At 50.0% G+C, this 21,505-nt stretch overlaps 1 protein-coding gene and 1 long non-coding RNA gene across 2 annotated transcripts; both read left to right on the top strand.

Annotated features, from left to right (window-relative positions):
- The first annotated feature begins 723 nt into the window (after nucleotides 1–723).
- On the top strand, nucleotides 724–1,662 carry LOC125152456 (uncharacterized). The gene is made up of 3 exons (XR_007147202.1): nucleotides 724–962; nucleotides 1,376–1,483; nucleotides 1,603–1,662. It is a non-coding gene; the product is annotated as an uncharacterized LOC125152456 (long non-coding RNA).
- Nucleotides 1,663–7,097: 5,435 nt separating this feature from the next.
- Nucleotides 7,098–20,451, top strand: LOC125153155 (zinc finger protein 300-like). Its single transcript, XM_047836060.1, has 3 exons — nucleotides 7,098–7,232; nucleotides 10,292–11,390; nucleotides 18,939–20,451. The coding sequence occupies exons 1-2, from the start codon at nucleotides 7,098–7,100 to the stop codon at nucleotides 10,943–10,945; spliced, it is 789 nt and encodes a 262-aa protein (XP_047692016.1). The 3' UTR covers nucleotides 10,946–11,390; nucleotides 18,939–20,451.
- Nucleotides 20,452–21,505: the final 1,054 nt, after the last annotated feature.

The raw sequence follows: 21,505 nt of genomic DNA, 5'->3' as shown, positions 1-21,505 counted from the left end.
CCGTGAGTTCGAGCCCCGCGTCAGGCTCTGGGCTGATGGCTCAGAGCCTGGAGCCTGTTTCCGATTCTGTGTCTCCCTCTCTGCCCCTCCCCCATTCATGCTCTGTCTCTCTCTGTCTCAAAAATAAACATTAAAAAAAAAATTTTAATTCACCCCAAATTAGTAAATATTGAGTTCTTCAATCACATTAGCCACATTCCAACTGCTCAGTAGTTACAAATAGAACATCTCCCTCAACTCTAGAAAGCTCTTGCACAATTCTAGTCTAAGATAAGTGGCTGATTTCTTTAATCTCCCCTTGTGATCAACTGACTAGTGGGAAGGAAGGGTAGAGAAGGTTAGCCTGCACATCAGGAGTCGACTCCACCAGGCACAGCAGAGTGCTGTGCATGGTTTTTTATGCGGGCTTCACTAAAAAATGAAAACAAAAAGGACGTAATTGGGAGGAATGAGCATATGACTATATAGAAGGTAATGGTGTGGTTTCTTGAGTTTTTTGAGTAATTGGAAGAATTACTGGTTCTTAGAGGGCATTTGCTGAAGCTTTACAGGATGCACAGGGCTCAGGGGTTGGGGGGGGGGGGTGCTGGGAATACCCCAAACTATAGTTAGACGAGTGTGGGCGTACGTGAGTGTGCGAAGAGAAAGAAAAAAGTCCGCTGCATATCTGCAAGAACTTACATAGATCCATGCGTGTTCATATCCGTCTGGTCCCCCGCGACAGCGGCTCATCAACACGCTCCCACGCTCCCTTCGTGGCTCGTCGCCCTCTGGACTCCATTTCCCACAAGGCGAGTCACCTGTGCCGGCTCCTGGTATGCAGCGGGCAGGGCCCCCTCCGAGGTCCGGTCCCGAGCCGAGCGCGGGCCGTCGGCGGAAGTGAGAGCCGGAAGTGCCTTCGGCGTGTGCGGAGGCTGGCGGCTGGCGGCGCTGCCCGCCTGTGACGGGGGCCCGCGGCCGAGGTGAGTCCGCGGTCCCGGCGTGGTGGCTTTCGTGGGTGTGAGGGACGACGAGGCCCGCGTGTACGCAGCGGGAGTGACTGGTGGCCGGGTGGGGCTCGGAGGGGAGCGCGGACCCGGCGATGGGTCGCGGGAGGTCGTGGGGGAGGGGAGAGAGGAGGGACCGTGTGCGCGTGCCGCAGGGTATGAAGAAGAGACCTATGCGTGCCCATGAGACCTCAGCTGTGTGTGGCCGAGTGTGACACTGCACGTGTGCGTGTCAGAGGAGGGCTGTCTTGCATGTGAGGTACCACCTGAGTGTGTATATGAGATGGCGGGGGCGCGGGGGGCGGGGGACCCAGTGCGTCACTTGTCTGTGTAGGTGTGTCCTCAGGTGTGTGCTCGTGGCTGAATGTGTCACCACCTGTGCGTTTCAGAAGTGAAGGGTGTATTGCATGCGAAGCACCACCTGTGTGGGCAGATGAGACCTCCTGTGTGTGCGGACCCCAGCACAGCCCTTGCCTGTGTCTGCAGTGTGACCTCAGGTATGTGCATTTGACTGGGCATGTTACCGCTGGTGCATCAGAGAAGAGTGTATTGCATGTGTGACACCATTTGTGTTTTTTTTTTAAATTAAATTTTAATGTTTATTCATTTTTGGAAGACAGAGACAGAGCATGAGTGGGCAAGGAGCAGAGAGGGAGACACAGAATCCGAAGCAGGCTCCAGGCTCCGAGCTGTCAGCACAGAGCCTGACGCGGGGCTTGAACTCACGAACTGTAAGATCATGACCTGAGCCGAAGTCGGATGCTCAACCGACTGAGCCACCCAGGCGCCCCATGTGTGACACCATTTGTGTGTGCAGATGAGACTTCAGGTGTGTGCGAGTGGTCAGGTGTGTCACCATGCATGTCTGTGTGGGGAAGGGGTGTTTTGTGTGTGTGACACCTCCTTTGTGTCTGCAGGTGTGAACTCAGGTGCGTGCTTATGGCCCATACCCCTTAGCTATCACTCCCCATTCCCCTTTTCCGCAGCCTCTGGCAACCATTAATCTTTCTGTTAATTCTCTCTTAATTAATCTTTCTCTGTTCCGGACATGCGATATAAATTAAATGGGACCATACAATGTGTGGGTTTGTTGTGTCTGGGTTTTTTCACTGAGCATGTTTTTAAAGTGCATCCATGTTGTGCTATGTGTCAGTACTTCATTCATTTTTATAGCTGAGTAATACTCCATTATATGGATATACCAGTTTGTTTACCCAAATAATGCTGCTGTGAACATTCACTTACAGGTTTTTGTGTAGACATGTGTTTTCCATTTGGGGGAAGGAAGCAGTTGGGTCTGTCCCAGGGAAGCCCACGTGTATGGCCACACCCACTCCCTGTTGCCTTTGCTCACCCAGCAGTGCTTCATTTTCCAGAATTCCAGCCCTGAGCCCCTAAGTGAGTGCCAGAAGCCTGATTGCTGTATGGGAGTAGATGGGAGGAGGCGGGGGCTCTCTCCCACAACCTGGGCTCTTTGTCTGGGACTAAGACCGCATGCCCCCCCGTCCTGTAACTGCTGAGGTCAAGCAGCCCAGAGACGGAGCAGAGTAGCAGGCAATGGAACCTGAGGAGCCAGGTGAGGCGCATGGCAGGGTGGTGGTCACAGGGCTGGACATTTTCAGAAACTAGATCTTCCTCAAAACATGCGCTGCTCCTGCTGCCTTCACTCTGCTGCTCTGCCATCCTCAGCCTAGTCCAGACTGTCACCTCTTCACAGGTCTCCTGCCTCCCCCTGCCCCCTCTGTTGCTCTCCACACAGCACCAGAGGGGTCTTTACACCCTGAACAGTGAGGCCACCCCTGCCTTAAACCTTCCGTCCCTGCCCTGGCTGTCACAGCAGGTCGGCAAACTCTCCCTGTAAAGCACTGGGTAGCAAACGTTCTCAGCTTTGCAGGCCAAGAGGCAAAACCAAGGATGTCAAATCAAGTAGATACTTACCTAACGAGAGAGAAAACACATACCCACACGTTTTTTTTTTTTTTTGTCCTGATGAAATCCAGAACTTCACTGAATGCTGAAATCTGAATTTCACTTAACGTTAATCTGATGACTTTTCCCTCCCAAACACTTAAAAATGGAAAAACTATTCTCAGCTCATGGTCTCTGCAGAAATAGGCAGTAAGTGGAGCTGAGTTTGCTGACCCCTGATTTGACCAGATCCACACTTCCCATGCCTTCTGAGCCCTGCATGACCTGATTTCTTCCTGTTTACAGGCCTCACCTATAGTTCTCCCTTGGCCCACCCCCTGGTTGCTGAATAGCATTTAAATTTAGGTATTACCTCAGAGGCCCTCCCTAACCACCTGACCCAAAACAGGTGCCACACACATCTACATTATGGGTTTGTTTTTTTTTTTTAGCACTTTTACACATTTTACACATGTGTTTTTTACACATTTGAAGACTTTATACTTGTTCCCATTCATCACAGACTGCAAGTTTCATGATATCGTGCACAGTCCATGGAGTATTTGTTGAATGAATGAATAAACAGCCTTCACTATTACCCAGTTTTACAGATAAAAAACCCAGGCCTCAGGGGATTGAACAACCCAAGGTCACCCAGCAGAGAGTGGTAAGGTAGATTTGATTCTAGGTCTGACAGACTCCAATTATCCCTCACACTCACTGTCTCCAGTCTAGGAATGACACTGGGAGGAAGGTGTGGGCACTGGGTGCATCAGGGCCCCAGGGATCAGTTCTCCACTTTCACCCCTGTGCGGAGGGGCAAAAGGCCTCACATCAGCCCTTCCCTATTGGGAGTCTGTCAGGAACTGAATTCAAGACAGCTGGGACTATCGCTTTTCCCCTCTTCTAAGCACTTGCCTACTTGGTATCTCACTTTGTCCCCGAACAGTCTCTGTAGAGGCATCCTGACAGGTGTCTGCTACCAGTGATGTCCATAAAACTGATAGCATGGGGCTGAATCCTCAGACTATTACACAGCATGCGATTTACTTTGTATAAAGTTCAAGAATAGGCACAGCTCATGTGTGCCGTCAGAAATCCCAGCAGCAATCACCCTGGGGCTGGGTAGGGCTTCGCCTGGAAAGTGTGCCTGGTGGGAGCTGTCCGTGGTTCTGAAAAGTCCTAGTGCTGAGCTGTCCAAAATGGTAGCTAACAGCCACATGCAGATATTAAAATGTGAATCAGTTAGACTTCAAATTACACATCCAGTTTCTCAGTCACACCACCTGTGTTTTTTGCTGTTCAGGAGCCACATGGGGCATATGGCTGCTGAATTGGACAGCACAGCTCCAGGACATTTCCATCCTCAGAAAGTTCTAGAGCTTAGTCTGGATGGTTGCTACACAGATGTGTACATTGGTCAAAACTGATTGAGCTGAGCACTCATACCTCTATTAACAGTGTATCTTTTTGAGAGCATAGACTCAAGTCTGACTGCCTACCTGAGTTCACATCCTCACCTATCACTTGCTTCACACCTTTGATTTAATCTCTCTGTGGCCCCCTTTCCCCACTTGTATAAGAGGGTGATGATAGTACCTCTTTTTCCTCATGTTAGGGAACTTAGCCAGCATTGCATAATAACCCCTTGAGAAGTTTGCAGCCTGGGCGTGGTGTGGAGCCACAGCTGCCCATAGGGACTCAGCCTAGGCTCATGGGTAATTTCTGTTTTAGAGGCAGGGGTCTGAGGCCCAACTTCCAAGCATTGAATCAGAGGGCCACTTTCTGTGGAGGCCTGAGCTCAGTGACCCCCTGCCCAGCCTGGGAGCCAGGACAGGATGGAGGGTGCAAAGGTGGTGTGGCTTCTGGCAGCAGGGGCACCATGAGGTGTTCCTATGTTATGTTATATTTCACAAAGGCTTTCTGAGACTTAATGCCATCCATCCTCCTGTCCTTTTTGTACCCAAGAAGAAATAGGTCCAGAGCAGGGATGTGGCCAGTTAGTGGCACATGGTGGAACTGCAGTTTCTGGGCTTCCTACTCCAAGTATTTTTCATCCTCTGGATCACCGTGGGTCCATGGCAGCTATATAGACCCCTTCACCAGAGCCCAGGTGGGCTGCCACATCCCCAGACTAATTCTGGGGGGTGTGGGTCCACGTGGATACAGCCTTCTCCACAGGACTCATTATCTTGGTTGGTCATGGGTGGGGACGTGTGGGGGTGCTTCCCCGCAGAAGCTCAATTCAAGCAAGTGTCTTCCCCCTTGACGCCTAGTTTCCTTAGTGTAAGATGGGTCTGGTAGTGTTGATCCTAACCATCACTCTCAGGAACAGAGTGAGGATCAAGCAAGCTGATGTAAGGGGCCCACAGCATGCCTGCCATATGTTAGGGGCTCTGGTTCTGCCAAGCCCTGGAAGGTAAGCAGGAGCAACACTTGTGGGAGGGTCTGGGCTGGGAGGGCTGGAGCCCCTGGGAGAGAGGCTAGTGGCCCGTGAGGGGAGGGATGTGAGGTGAGAGGGCTTTGGGGCTTGGGTCTCTGGGACCTGAGGGCAGATCTGGCCTCTCTCATATCCCCCACCCTCCCCCAGTTCTTCCTTTTCAGGGGAGTGTCAAGGAGGACAAGGCCAAGGCCCAAGATGCTGCATTCCCAGCAGATGCCTTCCACATGAGTTTCCCATAATGCCAGCAGTCCCAGCAGGCATACTCCTTTCTGCCCTTGCTTCTGTGATACTTCTACTCCTCAGCACAGGACTAGAGCCGCAACCCCCAAGGAGCATGAGTTCTGGGACAGGGTGCCTTCCTCTGCCCTGGCCATTCCTCCTGTCTTCCTTCTGTCTTCACTCCAGGGTGGCGCTTAATGACCCTGTCAATCTAAGGCACCTTGGAGGAAGTCCCATGCCTGGGAAGATCTGGGACACAGGCTGTTTATGGTCACACTGTTTATCCAGGATCCAGGAAAGGGACAGAGCAGAGCCTGACATGTACAGATACCTGGAAGATATTAACAGGCAAATGAATGAATGGTGGCATGAGCAGTGTCTAGATAGGTGGTTGGGGGTTTTGGGTGGTAAGTAGTGGCTCTGAAATTGCTGCCTCCTGACAGGCCCTTTTTTTTAACGGGGTCCCCAAGAAGACAGCCACACACACAGGCAGAGGGATTATTGCTACAAGCTAGGAGTGCCGCTGTGGAGCAGTAAAATTCAGGTTGGGGACACTTAATGGCCTCAGAGCACATGTGGCTGGTGTCAGATGCCATCCCATCCTCCAAGCCTCCCCTGCCCAACCTTAAAGGGGATGCAGACCATGCAGGTGTGATAGATGGCTTTGTGAGGGGCTGGTAAGGGCCATCCAGCTGTCCCTCTGGTGGCCACAAAGCTGAGTGTTTTGGGAAGTGATGAAGAATCACTGTGTCTTTTTTTTTTTTTTTAAGTTCAATTCTTTTTTTTTTTTTAACGTTGTATTTATTTATCTTGAGAGTGTGTGTGTGTGTGTGTGAGCAGGGGAGGGGCAGAGAGAGAGGGAAAGAGAGAGAATCCCAAGCAGGCCCTGCACTGTCAGCTTGGAGCCCAATGTGGGGCTCAAACCTATGAACCATGGATCGTGACCAGACCAAAACCAAGAGTCGGATGCTCAATCGACTGAGCCACCCAGGCACCCAAAATCATTGTGCTTTAATCTGTTTAGACTCCTATAACAAAATACCATGAACTCTGTGGCTTAATCGACAAAGTTAGTTCTCACAGTTTTGAAGGCTAGAAGTCCAAGATGAGGGTGCCAGCAGGCCTGGGTTCTGCTGAGAGCTCTCTTCCTGGCTTGCAGACAAGCTGCCTTCTCTCTGTGTCCTCACACACTGGGTAGAAAGCAAGGTGAGAACACGCACACTTTGGTTTTTCCCTCTTCTTATGAGGGCACTAGTCCCATCCTGGGTCCTCATCCTCATGACCTCATCTAAACCTAATCCCCGCCAAAGACCCTACTTCCAAATGCCTTTGCACTGAGGGGTAAAACTTTAACAGAGAAGACACAACTATTCAGGTAGGACCATGGCACCCAGTGTCAAGGTGATAATAGTGCCACTCACAGAATGAGCCACCCCTCCAACCATGACCATAGGATGTTTCCCAGAACATTCACATTCTGCTGTTCCTTATGGGGCTGGCTCTGGCCAGACAGGACCCACGGCTGAGCCACTGCATGTGGGATGTTTCAGAAGCCAGTGACATTTAGGGATGTGGTGGTGGACTTCACATGGGAGGAATGGGGGCTTCTGGGCCCCACACAGAGGATCCCGTACCATGATGTGATGCTGAGGAACTACAGCAACTTGGGTCCCTGGGTGAGGTTTCCCTGTCTCTTCTTCATCCATGTCACATGTCTGTTTCCACATGTGTTCACTACATGGGTGTATTTATCCCCTGCCTTGTCCCCAGTAACCCACACCCAGATAGGTCCTTGCTCTGACCTGTGTCCCCCAGTTGGGTCCCTTCTGTGCAGAGTGGACACCCTATCCCACATCACCAGGGAGAGACCTCTACTGTGCCTGAGGCACACACACTGCATTACTGGGCCTGTTGGGTCCTGGCTGGCTTGTGACAACAGCATCAACATTTCCCTTCTTCTTTCTAACTATGGGCAGGACTCCCCGGCTGCAAACCAGATGTGATCTCCAAGCTGGAACAGTGGGAAGACCCCTGGACTATGGAGACACATGTTCTGAGAGGTCCAGGTGAGTGAAGTAAAGGTCTATCAGGTCAGTTTTTTTTAATTAATTTCTCCCCCTAGCTTTGACGTATAACTGACAGTTAAAAATTGTGTATATTTAAAGTGTAGAACATGGTGTTTTGATATACATTGTGAAATGATTACCACAATCCAAATAATAGATATATCCATCTCCTCACATAGTTGCGATGTTTTTTCTGTGGTGGGAATGCTTACAGTCAACTAACTGTCTTAGGAAATTTCTAGTATATAGTACAGTGTTATAACTACAGTCACCATGCTTCAGATCAGTTTATTTCTCCTCCTGGGGCAAGGAGGTGCAGTGTATATCCAACAGAAAAGAGCTAGTAGGTGCAGGAGCCTGAAAACAAACCCGACAGTCATTTAACAGTCTCTTCGTTCACTTCCCCCAGCATCTGACAGCCACTAATCTGTCTTCTGTCTCTATGATTTGCATCTTCTGAACTTTTCATATAAGTGAAGTTTATATAAATATATTCATATAGATACATATAAATTCACTTATTTTTCACAAAGATACATATGCTACTATGTGTGGCCTTTCTGTATCTGGCTTCTAACCCTTAAGAATAGTTCTCTATGAGGGGCAACTGGGTGGCTCAATTGGTTAAGCATCCAACTTCGGCTCAGGTCATGATCTCACAGCTTGTGAGTTTGAACCCAATGTCAGGCTCTGTGCTGATAGCTTGGAGCCTGGAGCCTGCTTCAGATTCTGTGTCTCCCTCTCTCCCTGCCCCACCCCCGCTCATGCTCTGTCTCTCTCCCCTTCAGAAATAAAAAAACATTAAAAAAAAAAAAAAGAATAGTTCTCTATGAGCATTCACGTGCAGGTTTCTGTTTTCCATTCTGTTGACCAGGCCCTGTTCTAGTGAGGGCGTGGTTGTAAAATAGTGGCAGCTGACAGGTGAGGCAGCTCTCGGTGGCCTTGGCCCATGACTTTCTGTGCTCCATTCTACCACTTTTCCTCCTTACTGGGCAGAAGAGAGTTGACAGCAGGCATGAGGCCACCATTCTCAGAGAGGCCTAGCACAGGGTTGGCCTTTGGCTGGTGTCTGGCAACTTGGATTATGGTAGGATCCCCCTATTCCCTAAATGATAAGAATGGCTCACTGCACCTAAGCCATTTGTACAAACAACGTGATTTACACTGAATGCCTACTTTCCTCCTGGGAGCCTGGGATTTTGGTACATGCTACACAGCCAGTGCCTGCATGGCCAGCCCCTAGTAAAACCCTAAGCTCTGAGCCTCTGACAAACTGTAGACAACACTTCAGTGTCAGAATCCAGAGCTGGAGGGGTTAGGTGTATGCTGTGTGGCTCCACTGGGAGAGGACTCTGCCCCTGCGCCTTTTCCCTTTGTTGATTTTGCCTGGTGTCCTTTTGCTCTAACCAGTCACAGCCGTGAGTATGACTCTGTGCTGAGAACTGTGTTGAGGAATCACCAAGCCTGTGGGTGGTCTTCCAGACCCTGATCCATTCACTCTTCTGTCCTCAACTGCAAGAGCCCTGCTGAAAGCCACATATCTGCACTGTCCAGTCTGACTGCTGCGGTTCTGTCCATCTTCCCGATTGGCCGTGCATGTTCAGGTTGGATCCTGAGCATACTTCTTTGCTTATTTTTCAGGCTCAAAGCCTGGGCCCCGAGCTGCATGGCTACCTCTAGACAAAGGTGCTCTGCTTCGGGGGCAGATGACAATGGGACTCACAGGCAGGATTTCTGGCACACCATCGTGAGAGTAGTCACAGAGCATGAAGGCCAGGTGACAGACACTGCCGAGCAGTGACACGCAGCCAGCGGAAGAAGAGCCCAGAGTGGAACCTTGCAGGAACTTTCTTCTGGCGCCCATTCCTTGTTGAGCATCAGGGCAATCCCCAGGGGTGCAAGATCTCACAAGCCAGGTTGGCAGAAGGGCCTCACCTGTGTTTCAGTCCTAGATCGGGGGTGCCCTGCCAAGGAGACTGTAAGTGTATGGAAGCCCTCAGCTCTTTTCCAGACCTTAGTCGCCCACGAGGAGTTCACACTGAGGAGGATACATTGGTGTGTGGTAGGTGCAAAGATGGCTTTAGCAAGAACACATGCCTTGCAGGCTATCAGTGGGTTCCCACTAAATGGAAGCCCTACACATGCAAGGAGTGTGGGAAGGCCTTTTGACAGACACACATGTCATTCAGCACCAGAGAACCCAGACTGGCAAGAAGCTGTACACACGCTGGCAATGTGGACAGGCCTTCACATGCCTCGTAAGCACCGTGCATCCACACAGGTGAAAAGCCCTATGCGTGTGGCTACTGCAGCAAGTGCTTCTGAGAGAACTCGTCCCTGGCCAAGAACCAGCAGGTGCACACAGGCAAGAAGCATATACCTGTGGCGAGTGCAGGCATGCCTTCAGCCAGAGCACTCACCTCATGCAGCACCAGCGAGTCCACACTAGGGAGAAGCGGTTCACCTGTCATGAGTGTGGCAGAGCCTTCACCAACTCCTCGACCCTCCTGGTCCACCACAGAACCCACGCAAGAGAGCAGCCATATGAGTGTCACACATGCTGCAAGGTGTTCAGCCTCAGCTCATCCCTGACCGAGCACGAGCGCTGCCACACAGGAGAGAAGCCATACACGTGCCAGGAATGTGGGAAAGCCTTCAGCCAGAGCTAGTCCCTCAGCAAGCACCTGAGGACACACACGGGTGAGAAGCCATATGCATGCAATGCCTGTGGCCACGCCTTCAGCCAGAGTTCCTCCCTGGCCAAGCACCAGCGAGTGCACACCAGCAAGCGGCCCTACACGTGTGGAGAATGTGGGAAGACCTTCAGCCAGAGCTCCTACTTGACCCAGCACCTCAAGATCCATAGTGATGAGAAACCGTTTACATGCGGTGAGTACAGGAAACCCTTCGGCAATTCTTCAGCCCTGGTCCTGCAGCAACGGGTGCACACGGGTGAGCGGCCCTACACGTGTGGAAAATGCAGGAGGACTTTCATCCAGAGCACGTTCCTCACTCAGCACAAGAGGATCCACACTGGGGAGAAGCCTTTTGTTTGTGGAGACTGTGGAAGGGCCTTTGTGCAGAGCTTCTCCCTCACCCTCCACCTCAGGACACACGCCGGGGAGAAGCCCAACAAGTGCAACGAGTGTGGCAAGGCTTACATCCAGATGTCACACCTCACTGAGCACTACCGGGTGCACACGGGGGGAACAGCCCTGTGCGTGCCATGCATGCAGCAAAGCCTTCAGCCGCAGCACCAGCGCGTCCACCCGGGTGCCAAGCCCTTCCTTCATATGCAGCCTGTGTCAGAAAACCTCCCGTGAGGCTGCGGCCCTTGTTCTGCATCAGAGGATTCATGCCAGACAGGAGCCCTTTGAGTGTCACAAATGTGGGAAAGCCTTCAGCTAGAGCAGATCCCTGGCCCAGCATTGGAGAATTCATTCCCAGGGGATGCCATGTGAGTGCAGCAACTATCAAAAAACCCTTGGCAACTGTTTGGTTCTCATCCATCAGTAAACTGGGGATGTGCCAGATGGGGTAGAGACCTTCTGTCTGTCCTTGGTGTGTTGTTCTTCATCCAGCAGGGGGCCCTGTGAGTGGCAGGAACTGTGCAGAGCAGCCCCCTTGCACATCATATACACTTCTCTCTGCAGGGTCACACGGTTGGGTGAGAAAGTGGAGTGAGCCTTCAAGAGGAACAACAGCCCCTCCCATTCTCCATGTTCCGGGTTCCACAGATATCCACCAGGTGGTAGGAGAGATCCACAGGTATGGATGGTCTTCTCAGCAGGCCTGGAACAGAGCTCATTTTGGTTTTTAACCTCAGGGGAAAAATGAAATTTAAAAACAAAAAAAAGATGCTTTTATCAGTTGTTTGTGCCTTGTATTAACTCAGGCCATATGGTTTTAGATCACGTGGTTTGGTTTGGGGTTGTTTTGTTATTTTTGTTTTTTGTTTTTTTGGTTTTGTTTTGTTCCTCTGCCAAAAAGTAAGGTTTATAATGCTGAAATGTGTGATGTGTCACAAAGCCCAGACCTTTAAAAAGACTTTGTGTGTCATTCATCAGCTTCAGCACAGACTTCATTAAAATCAGTCAAGACAGCGACATTCGTGTAAGACTTTAACACTTTATACACTTTACACATAAGCACTTTACACACATCACTCCATTTCATCTTCTCAGCAGCCATGGGGTGCAGATATTGTTATCCCCACTTCATAGAAAAGGAGCTGAGATTTTGAGAAGTTAAACCACTTGCCTGAGGCCACCAGCTAGAAGCCACTCGTTTTTCAGGATGAAAACATGGGAGTTAGCAGATAGGGACACAGTGGCAAACAGTTCCCCCATCCCTTTCAGTATATGCCAGGGGTATTTACTGTAAGGAGGCAGCTCTAGAATTTAATGTTCCCTCGAGAATGTGAGATGGCGGGGTGATTGGGTCGCACCTGAAAAAGCAGGTCAAGTCCTCATCTGGCTGACTTGAGGCAAAGGCAAAAATAGGAGCTGGGCAGCCATTGCTCAGTCCAGACATTGGTCACATGCCTCCTGGAGCCGTTCCTTTGTTCCAGCACAGGTGTGGTCTTTCACTTCTCTGCACAGCTTCACTCGGATTCTCTGTGGCCATCAGAGTGCAGTCTGGCCTTGAAGCCCCTGCACTCAACCACCAAAGCCCATCTTTCCAGGTTCATTTCCATCCATCCCACAGGCAGCCTTTGTTGTCCAATCCCAGCTTGTTTTGGTCTCCTGTCCTCGGTATCAGCTCCAGGGCACCTCCTCACTGGCTGAGTCCCCTTGTGCCCCCCACGGCGGCACGGACCTTGTGTTGTCATTGTCCGTGTCCTCATTCAGAGCCCACCCTGGACCTAGAGCCCCTTTAGCACACATCCCTGTCTCATGCCTCTATAGACTCATCCCCTGTCACATGGCAGGGCCCAAATCCACAGGGAATGAGTGAGTGAACCAGCGAGACACCAAATGCAAAACGACTGCAAGGGAGTCCCCAAGACCACCTGCAGGTTCAGTGACTCACAAGGACTCCTAGAAGTCAGAAAAGGTAGAGATACTGTTTATTATAGTGAAAAGGATAAGATTATAATCACAAAGGTAGAAAGTACACAAACAAATTCAGGAGACACCAGGTACAAGCCGCCATTTGTCCTGTCCCAGTGCAGTCACACAGACTGCTCCATACTTCCTGCTAAGAGTGACAATACACATGGAGTACTGGCAGCCAGGGAAGGTCACCCAAGCCTGCTGATATTTACCGGGGGTGACCACATACATGCAGAATGCCTGCATGACTGACCTTAGTTACTGAGCCTCAAGCTGTCTCAGAGATCAGCCTGGTACAGTGTGACTCAAGGTCCCAATCATAAATCACAGACGTAGCCTAAGGCTCCCAGTAAGGAAAGACTCTTATCAGGCAGGATATTCCAAGGGCTTGCCATCCAAGGGCCAATCCATTCTTTGTAATGTGCAGTTTGGACACCCCAGATCTGCTGAGTTCTACTCTACTGCACAATGACCCTGCACAGCTGGTGACCAGTGACACCTCCTTACCCGGCCAAGTGTCACAGCTTCTACCACAGCACACCAGAGAAGAGATGTCAGCTGACCGGAGGCAGTGTAGGTCAGAATGCTCAGGAGTCTCCCAGGAGAAGAGGCAACTTGGTTTTGTAGGAGCAAGACTGCCTCAGGGGGTGCACCTTTGGGAGAGCGTTCCGCATGAGCCTCAGGGACCAGGCTGAGAGGCAGGAAGACCTGGGCAGCTGGGGAGCCTCTGAGGCACCACATGGCATGGATGGGGCAGGCTTGCAGTGGGCCGCCCACTCAGCCTCTGTAAAAACAGGGACCGTGTCTTGGCAGCAAGGTGGAGGGACGAGAAGGGATGTGACAGTGCCAGTCCTCAGCATACTTTGCTTCCTTCCCTCAATGGGTGGTCAGGCATAACCAGCTAAAACCAGTTCCATGGGTTTGAAGCCCAGCCCTCCCCAGATGAGTTCTGGGTCTTCACTCTCTGCTTCTGTCCCTCATGTTCCTTGTCTGTAAAATGGGGATGGTGACCCCCAGCCTGCAAGGATTTAACATGTTAACTGGTAGAGAAAGCGTATGTTGGGTGCGAGTGTCATTGCACCAGGAAGCAGCCTCCCTCTGGGGCAGGTGAATGATGGTCACGGATCAGCTGCGGTCGGGTGATGAGAAAGAAGTGCAACCAACAACTAGCATGAATGGCCCTGCGGGAGTGTGGCTGGCCAGGGGGCGAGGGCAGCAGTTGTAGGGGCCTGGGCTTTCACATGGGAAAGACTGAGCTCTGCTGGCGCCCGATGGTCAGGGCAGAGGCTGACACAGCACCACACGGGAGCAGGGGCCTATCCGGAGAATGTCCCCAGGGCAATTCATTCTTTCTGTAAGGCCAGGTGGTCTTCAAGTTCTTTGCCTGTTACTATTGATTGCTCACCCGTGTGGTTCTTATATCAAACATCTGCGTGCAAAGAGCTGTCCAGATGCTGTGTGGAGGGCAGGGAGCTGTGGGCTCTGGGGCACTGGCTGCAGGAGGCAGAGTCTGGGTATCCGGGCAAGGGGGAGTCCATGGGGCCTCAGGGCTCTCCGTTCAGTCCTTGGGGTGGCCACTGGTGGGGTGTGCATCTGCACTTGAACACACCCTCACACAACATCACACGCTCGCACACTGACAAAGATTCTCTCCATGACCAAACTTCAGTCAGGCTGTTCTGAGGAGAGTTTGATGAGGCCTCAAACCTCGAGCTCCTGTGTCCTTTCTTATAGAGTCTAGTTCCAGGAAAAGTCTTGCTAAGTCAGTTTAGGGAGAATTTCCCACCTTCCAAATATGATCACTCTCACTGTCTACTCAGGTTCCTCCCCCTCCCCCCCTTCCCCACCCTGTGATGTCTGATCCCCCTGGCCTGCCTTCAGCGAGAATCCTGTTAGATATCCTCTTACCCCTGAGATTTTCTCTTTTTTTTTTAATTTTTTTTAATGTTTTACTTATTTTTAAGACAGAGACAGAGCATGAGCAGGGGAGAGGCAGAGAGAGAGAATCTGAAGCAGGCTCCAGGCTCTGACCTGTCAGCACAGAGCCAGAAGTGGGGCTCAAACTCACAAACTGTGAGATCATGACCTGAGCCGGAGTTGCACGCTCAACTGACTGAGCCACCCAGGCGCCCCGAGGTTTTCTCTTAGTAACTGTTTATCCGCTGGTACCCACCCTGCTTCCTGACTATAAATCCCCACTTGTCCTCACTGGATTTAGAATTGAGCCCAGTTCTATAATGAGGTCTATTTCCCACTTTGCAATAGTTTTCCTTAATAAAATCTGTTTTTACTACTTTAACTGCTGCTAGGAATAACTTTAACAACATGCACACTGCTGGCATTCATTCCCACACTTCTACACTTCCACACACATTCCCCACGGTAGCTGGATGACCCTGGATGCCAAGGCAGCTACCTCTCCCCCTGGAGTCCTGAGAGTGAGATTTGGCTGACACACACAGTGGTGGTATATGCCCCACCTTGGTGCTGAGATGGTCTGTGGGATGAAATCCAAGGCCTGCAGGCAGCTGCTACGTCCTCCAGGCAGCTGCTACGTCCTCCAGGCAGGGGCTGGGCTGGTGGGAGAGCCTGCCTCTAGTAGGTACCTCTGGGTATGTCTGCATGCATTCATACGTGTGTCTTTTCTTTCTTTTCTTCCTTTCTTCCTTCTTTTCTTTCTTTCTTTCTTTTTAGAAAAAGAGAGCGGGGAAGAGGGACAGATAGAATCTCAAGCAGGCTGCATACTCAGAGTGGAGCCCAACATAGGGCTTAATCCCACGACCCTGGGATCGTGACCTAAGCTGAAATCAAGAGTCAGACGCTCAACAGACTTATCCACCCAGGTGCTCCTATGTCTATTTTTTTTTTATAACAGCTTTTTAAAATAAGATGGAATTCACGTTCACACTTCTAAAGTGTACAATTCAGTGGTTTGTAGTGTTTTCACTATGATGTGCCGCCACCACCACTAATTCCAGAACATTTTTATCACCCCAAACAAAAACCCAGTACCCATTAGCAGTCACTCTCCATCCCCCCTCCTCCAAGCCCCTGACAACCACTAATCTACTGTCTCTACAGATTTGCCTTTTCTGGATATTCCATATGAATAGAATCTTAAAACATGTGACCTTCGCATCTGGCTACTTTCATTGAGCATAATGTTTTCAAGGTTCATCCATTGTCAGCACTACGTTACTTTCTTTTTTTCTTTTTAATATTTATTATTTTTGAGAAAGAGAGAGCACGAGCAGGGTAGGGGCAGAGAGAGGGGGACAGAGGATCCAAAACGGGATCTGAGCTGACAGCAGCAGCCCAATGTGGGGCTCGAACTCACAGACTGCAAGCTCATGACCTGAGCCGAAGCTGGACGCTTAAACAACTGAGCCACCCAGGGGTCCCAGCACTGGGTTACTTTCTATGGCTGAATAATATTCCATTGTATGAATAGATCACATTTTGTTTATCCATTCACTGGTTGATGGGGGTTATTGGGTTATTTCCACTTTTTGGCTATGATGAACAATGCTGCTATGAACACTTTGTGTGGGCACATGTTTTCAGTTCTCTTAGAATTGATGGGTCATAAGGTAACTCTATGTTTGACTTTTTGTGGAAATGCTAAATTGTTTTCCACAAAGGCTGCATCATTCTTCATTCCCACCAGCAATAGATGAGGGTTCCAGTTTTTCAACATCCTTGCCAACACTCATTGCTACCTGCCTTTCTGATTGTAGCCAGTGGGTGTGAAGTACCACCACAGTGTGATTTTAATTTGTATTTCTATGATGACAAAGGATGTTGAGCATCATTCATATGCTTATTGGCCATTTGATTTCTTTGGAGAAATGCTTACTAAGTCCTTGCCCATTCTTTTTTTTTTTTTTTTTTTTTTTTTTTAATGCTTGTTTGTTTATGTATTGAGAGAACAAGGAGGGGAAGGGCAGAGAGAGAAAGGGAGAGAGAATCCCAAGCAGGCTCTGCACTGTCAGCACAGAGCCCCACGCAGGGCTCAAACTTATGAACCCATGAGATCATGACCTGAGCTGAAATCAAGAGTCAAACCCTTAACCAATGGAACAACCTAGGTAGCCTTTGCTTATTCTTAAATTGTTTTGTTGTTGTTGAGTTATAAGAGCTCTTTATATATTCTGGATACAAGTTGTGTTATCTGTATGTCTGTGTGAGTCTAAGTGTATGGCTATGTCTGAACAGGCACACCTTTGCCTCTCACCATGGACACAGGTAAGCAGAGGGTATCATGATCAGCTGAGAAGAGGTGAGAGTATCTTACAAAGTCAGGTTTATTATCTCCAGGTTATGGAGAAAGAAGTAGAGGACCAGAGAAGTGAAGTCATTTGCCTGAGCAGGAGAGAGTAAGAGGCAGAACTGGTACACAAAAGGAGCCCACTGAAGAGGTGATTTATTGGTATGACTTTTGGGAGTGAGCATCTTAGGGCTGTTCCTTCGACAACAGAAGACAGCAAACCATAAGGAAGACCAAGAAGACCCAAGGAGATAGAGGCGATCAGTGCCACCCACAGGCCAAAGCCCAGTTCAGTGCTTGACGGGTGACATGGGTTTTGGTTGAGGAAAACAAAGGGTTCCTTGGATTAGGATCCCTTTGGTGTGTCTGTCAGTGGTCAGAAAATACTAAGAGGCCATTTACACAAAATATCAGAGCAAGAAAATCCATGCAGGCAGAAAGCAGATTAATGGGTGTCAGAGGCCAGGGGCAGAGGGAATAGAGAGTGACTGGTAATAAGCATGGGGGTTGTCTTGGGAGTGATGTAAGCCTTTTGGAATTAGAGAGCAGTGATGGTTGCACAACCTTGTGATTATACTAAAAAGTGAACTGTATACTTTAGGAGGGTGAACTTAAGGTATGTGAACTATAGCTCAAAAAAAGTTAATTTTTATTTTTTTAAGTTTATTTTTATTTATTTTGAGAGAAAGAGAGATAGCAAGCAGGGAGGGGCAGAGAGAGAGAGGGAAACAGAATCCCAAGCAGGCCCTGTCCTGTTAGCGCAGCGCCCAATGTGGGGCTTCAATTCACAAACTGTGAGATCATGACCCGAGCTGAAGTCACGAGTCGGATGCTTAAGTGACAGAGCCACCCAGGTGTCCCCTTAATTTGTAAAGAGGAAAGGATATGGAAAGAGGACCAGGTAAAAGGGCAAACCCTGGCAAAGGGGAGGGAAGCAATGAGAGTCTATGAGGTGTAGGAGGAGGGAGATGAGATGCCTCAGGCCTTCAAGATGGTGGGAGGTGATGTGGGCAGTGGAGAGAGCACAGCTACCAGGTGCTGTGGTGCTGAAGCAGGTGTGAACTGTAGCTGAAGGCCTTGCCACACTCCCTGCACAGGCAGGGCTTCTGGCCCATGTAGGTGTGCTGGTGCTGGCTGAGGTGTGACCGCTGGACGAAGGCCTTGTGGCCTTGCCACACTCCTGCCAGGCACAGGGCCTCTCACCCATCCGGCCCCGCTGGTGCTGGCCAAGGTCTGCGCTGCCTTTAAAGTCTCTGCCACAGTCCAAGCACTCGAAAGTCCTCTTGCCTGTGTGGATCTTGTGACACTGAGTATGGAACTCTGCCCAAAGGCCTGCCACACTCAATAAACCCACACGGCTCCTCACCACTGTGTGTCCTCTGACGGTGGATCAGGGCGAGCTCCACCTGAAGGCTTTCCCACAATTCCAACACTGGTAGGGCTTCTCCCCTGTGCGAATCTGCAGGTGTTTCCACATGTCTGAGTTCCCCAGGAAGGCTTTGCCTACATTTGTACTGGTTCTCTCCAGTGTGGATCCTCTGGTGCATTGTGAGTGTGGAGCTCTGAATGAAGGTTTTTCCACACTCATGGCATTCGGAGGGTTTCACTCCAATATGGATCCTCTGGTGCTCAATGCAGTCAGACTGGGAAAAAGACTTTCCCACAGGTGCTACACAGATAAGGCTTTTCCTAGGGTGAGTCCCTTAGTGCACAGAGAGGGCCAAGTGCTGCTTGAAACTCTTTCCACACAAGCCACACCTGCAGGGCTTCCTGTCCACACAGGTTGCCTACAACACATCTGGCTCTGGAACCTGCTCAAAGCTTCCTCCATGTGTGACTAACATGTGTGGTTTCTTCTCCACAGCAACATTCTTTTGTTTGACAGGGCTCGAAGGTATCCTGACACTCCTCACAGCTTCACTGCCTCCATAACCTCTCCCCACACTAGGATTTTCCATGCTGGGGACTGACTATTGCTTAAATTCTTTTTTCCAGAAAAGCAAATGTTGCCCTATGTCCTCAGTAGGACCTCTGTTCCGGTTCCCTGAGTAGGCCTCAGGAGCGCCAAAGTGTGTGAACACAGACCCTCATGAGATCTCTTTTCTGATGACCTCCATTATTATCCTCGGGATGGATTGCAGCAGGTCCTTGAATATGCTCTGTGGTCGCCTTCCTTGATCAGAAAGAAACCAAGATCACAAATGTTAACTTTGTTGACTTTTCTGAACTGAAAGAAAGAAATCAAAAGGATTGATGATGTGGATGGAATTACTGGCTCATTTCTTCACCCCTCCTCGTGTACACACCTTTGGCCACATTTGTGGTTCCTCTCACTAAAGACAGCATAGATACCCTTTCCTTAACTTTGGGTGTGGCCACGTGACTCGTTTAGCCAATGGAATGTGAGTGGCATTGCTAGTATGTTAGTCTTGAGCCTGGGCGCCATCTCTGCCATCACCATGAGCCCTACAAAACAAGTGCAACAAAGATGGACCCAACCTGTAGCCTGGAGCCAAGCCCCAGCCAGAATAGCCAATCCTTAGACTCATGAGAGGCATAAGTGCTTATTTCTGTCAGTAACTGAACTGTTGAAACCATTCATTACAGAGGATAACTGATTGATACAGTGCCAAGTTAAAACGAACACTTCCTCAAAGAGATGAGGTTTGAAATCTGGGGAGAGGATGAGAAGGAGACAGAGAGGAAGAGAGGAAAGTCTATTCAGGAAAGCCCAGAGGCCTAGAACACTGGTTGAATAATCAGAGAATAAGCACAAAAGGGGTCTCCCAAGATCTGGAGTATGGAGTTGAAGGGCCATGGTGCATATGGAAGGTAAATGAGAATCCAGTTGTCTGTCCATCTGCCATTCAGTTTTTCATTCCTTGTTCTTCAGCAAACTTTTCTTGTGCTGTGCTAAAGGCAAAGAATACCTTGGCCTCAGGCCGTGGAAAGGGCAGGACTCCTCCCAGCTCTAACAGCACAGACTCACAATCTGTACAGAGAGGAACACCCTGAGGGAAGCTTCCATGGAGTTTCCAGGTCACCCCACACCTACTGTCAGTCTGGGCTCGTTCCTCCCTGGCACCTGGGTCTCCTCTAGATGCTACCCTCTCTCTCCTCTCCTCAGGAGCCTCCCAGAAAGTATCCCCACAGTCATACCAATGCCCCTTTGACCCATTATGGAGTGAAGTGTGTCCCCCCCACCCAAATTCATATGTTAATATCCTAACCTAAGCCCTAGAATGTGACTGTATTTGGATATAGGACCTTTAAAGAGGTAATTAACATTAAACAAAGTCATGTGGGTAGGCCCTGTTCCAGTATGACTGGGAGAGAGAGACCAGGGGCATGCTAATGAGGAAAGGCCATGGTGAGGACACAGCAAGAAAGTGGCCGTCTACTAACCAAGGAGAGAAGACTCAGGAGAAACCAACCCTGCCAACAACACTTTGATCTTGGACTTCCAGCTTCCAGAGTGTGAGAAAATAAAAGTTTATTGTTTAAGTCACCCAGCCTGTGGTATTTTGTGATGGCAGCTGTAGCAAACGAAAATACTTTCAGGGTCCTGAGCCAGCCTTGCTCTGCCCTTGGATGCTGCGCTTCAACCCATTAACCCTGTCCACTCCACCTTCAAAACAGATCTCTATCTGACCACTGATCAACACCTCTACCTCCACCATCGTGATCTGACCTACTCTGCTAACCAGGACTCCGGCAGCATTCACCTCCCAGGTCTCCCTACCTCTACCCTCACCCCAACAGTCTTCCCTTGTAACCACCACAAGAATCCTACAGAGCTAAAGTCACAGCACAGTCTTCTGCCCAAAGGCTTCCCATGGCTCCCACCTCTTTCAGGGTAGACATCAAAGTCCATTCATGGCCCATAAGCCCTGCAAGATCTGCCCCCTACAAGCCTCCCCATTCTGTCCCTGTCCTTTCCTATCTCCTTCCCTCAATCCACTCCAGCTGGGCCTCCTTGTCTGCACCCACCTTGGGGCCTTGGCATTTGCATTTCATGTACCTGGAAAATTCTGAGTCCTTCCCTTTATTCAGGCCTCAGCTGGGATGCTAACTCCTCAGAAACAGTTCTTGTTTCTTTGATTACCGTCTGCCTCCCTAAAATAACATCAGCTCCATGGAGGCAGGCCGTGCCTCTCCTCTTCACTGCAATGTCCCATCTGGAATAGCGATGGTCCTTACTGGCTGCTCAGTATGCATCTGGGGAAGGAAGACAATGTGCTCATTCTGGCTGCATGCAAAGGTCTGATGAGCTGAAGGGGACATGGTCACAGGCTGGGGGCAATAAGCACGGGCCGGGCGAACCTCAAAGCCTCACCTGCACACAGGTTGGGCCACCACCCTCCCTGTCCTGGGTCCCCAGCTGGGGTCTCCTGCTTAAATTCTCTCACACACCCACATGCACACACAGAGAACACATTCTCACATACAATCACATGTCCAGACATCCATAGTATCACACAATCACATCCATGATCACAGTCACAGTCACTGAAGCAACACACAGTGTAATCATACACAGTCTGGGGCCTTTGTGCTGTATC

This window comes from Prionailurus viverrinus, chromosome E2, assembly GCF_022837055.1.
Source record: "Prionailurus viverrinus isolate Anna chromosome E2, UM_Priviv_1.0, whole genome shotgun sequence".
NCBI classification, from domain to species: domain Eukaryota; kingdom Metazoa; phylum Chordata; class Mammalia; order Carnivora; family Felidae; genus Prionailurus; species Prionailurus viverrinus.
This window is presented reverse-complemented; position numbering and strand designations above follow the sequence as displayed.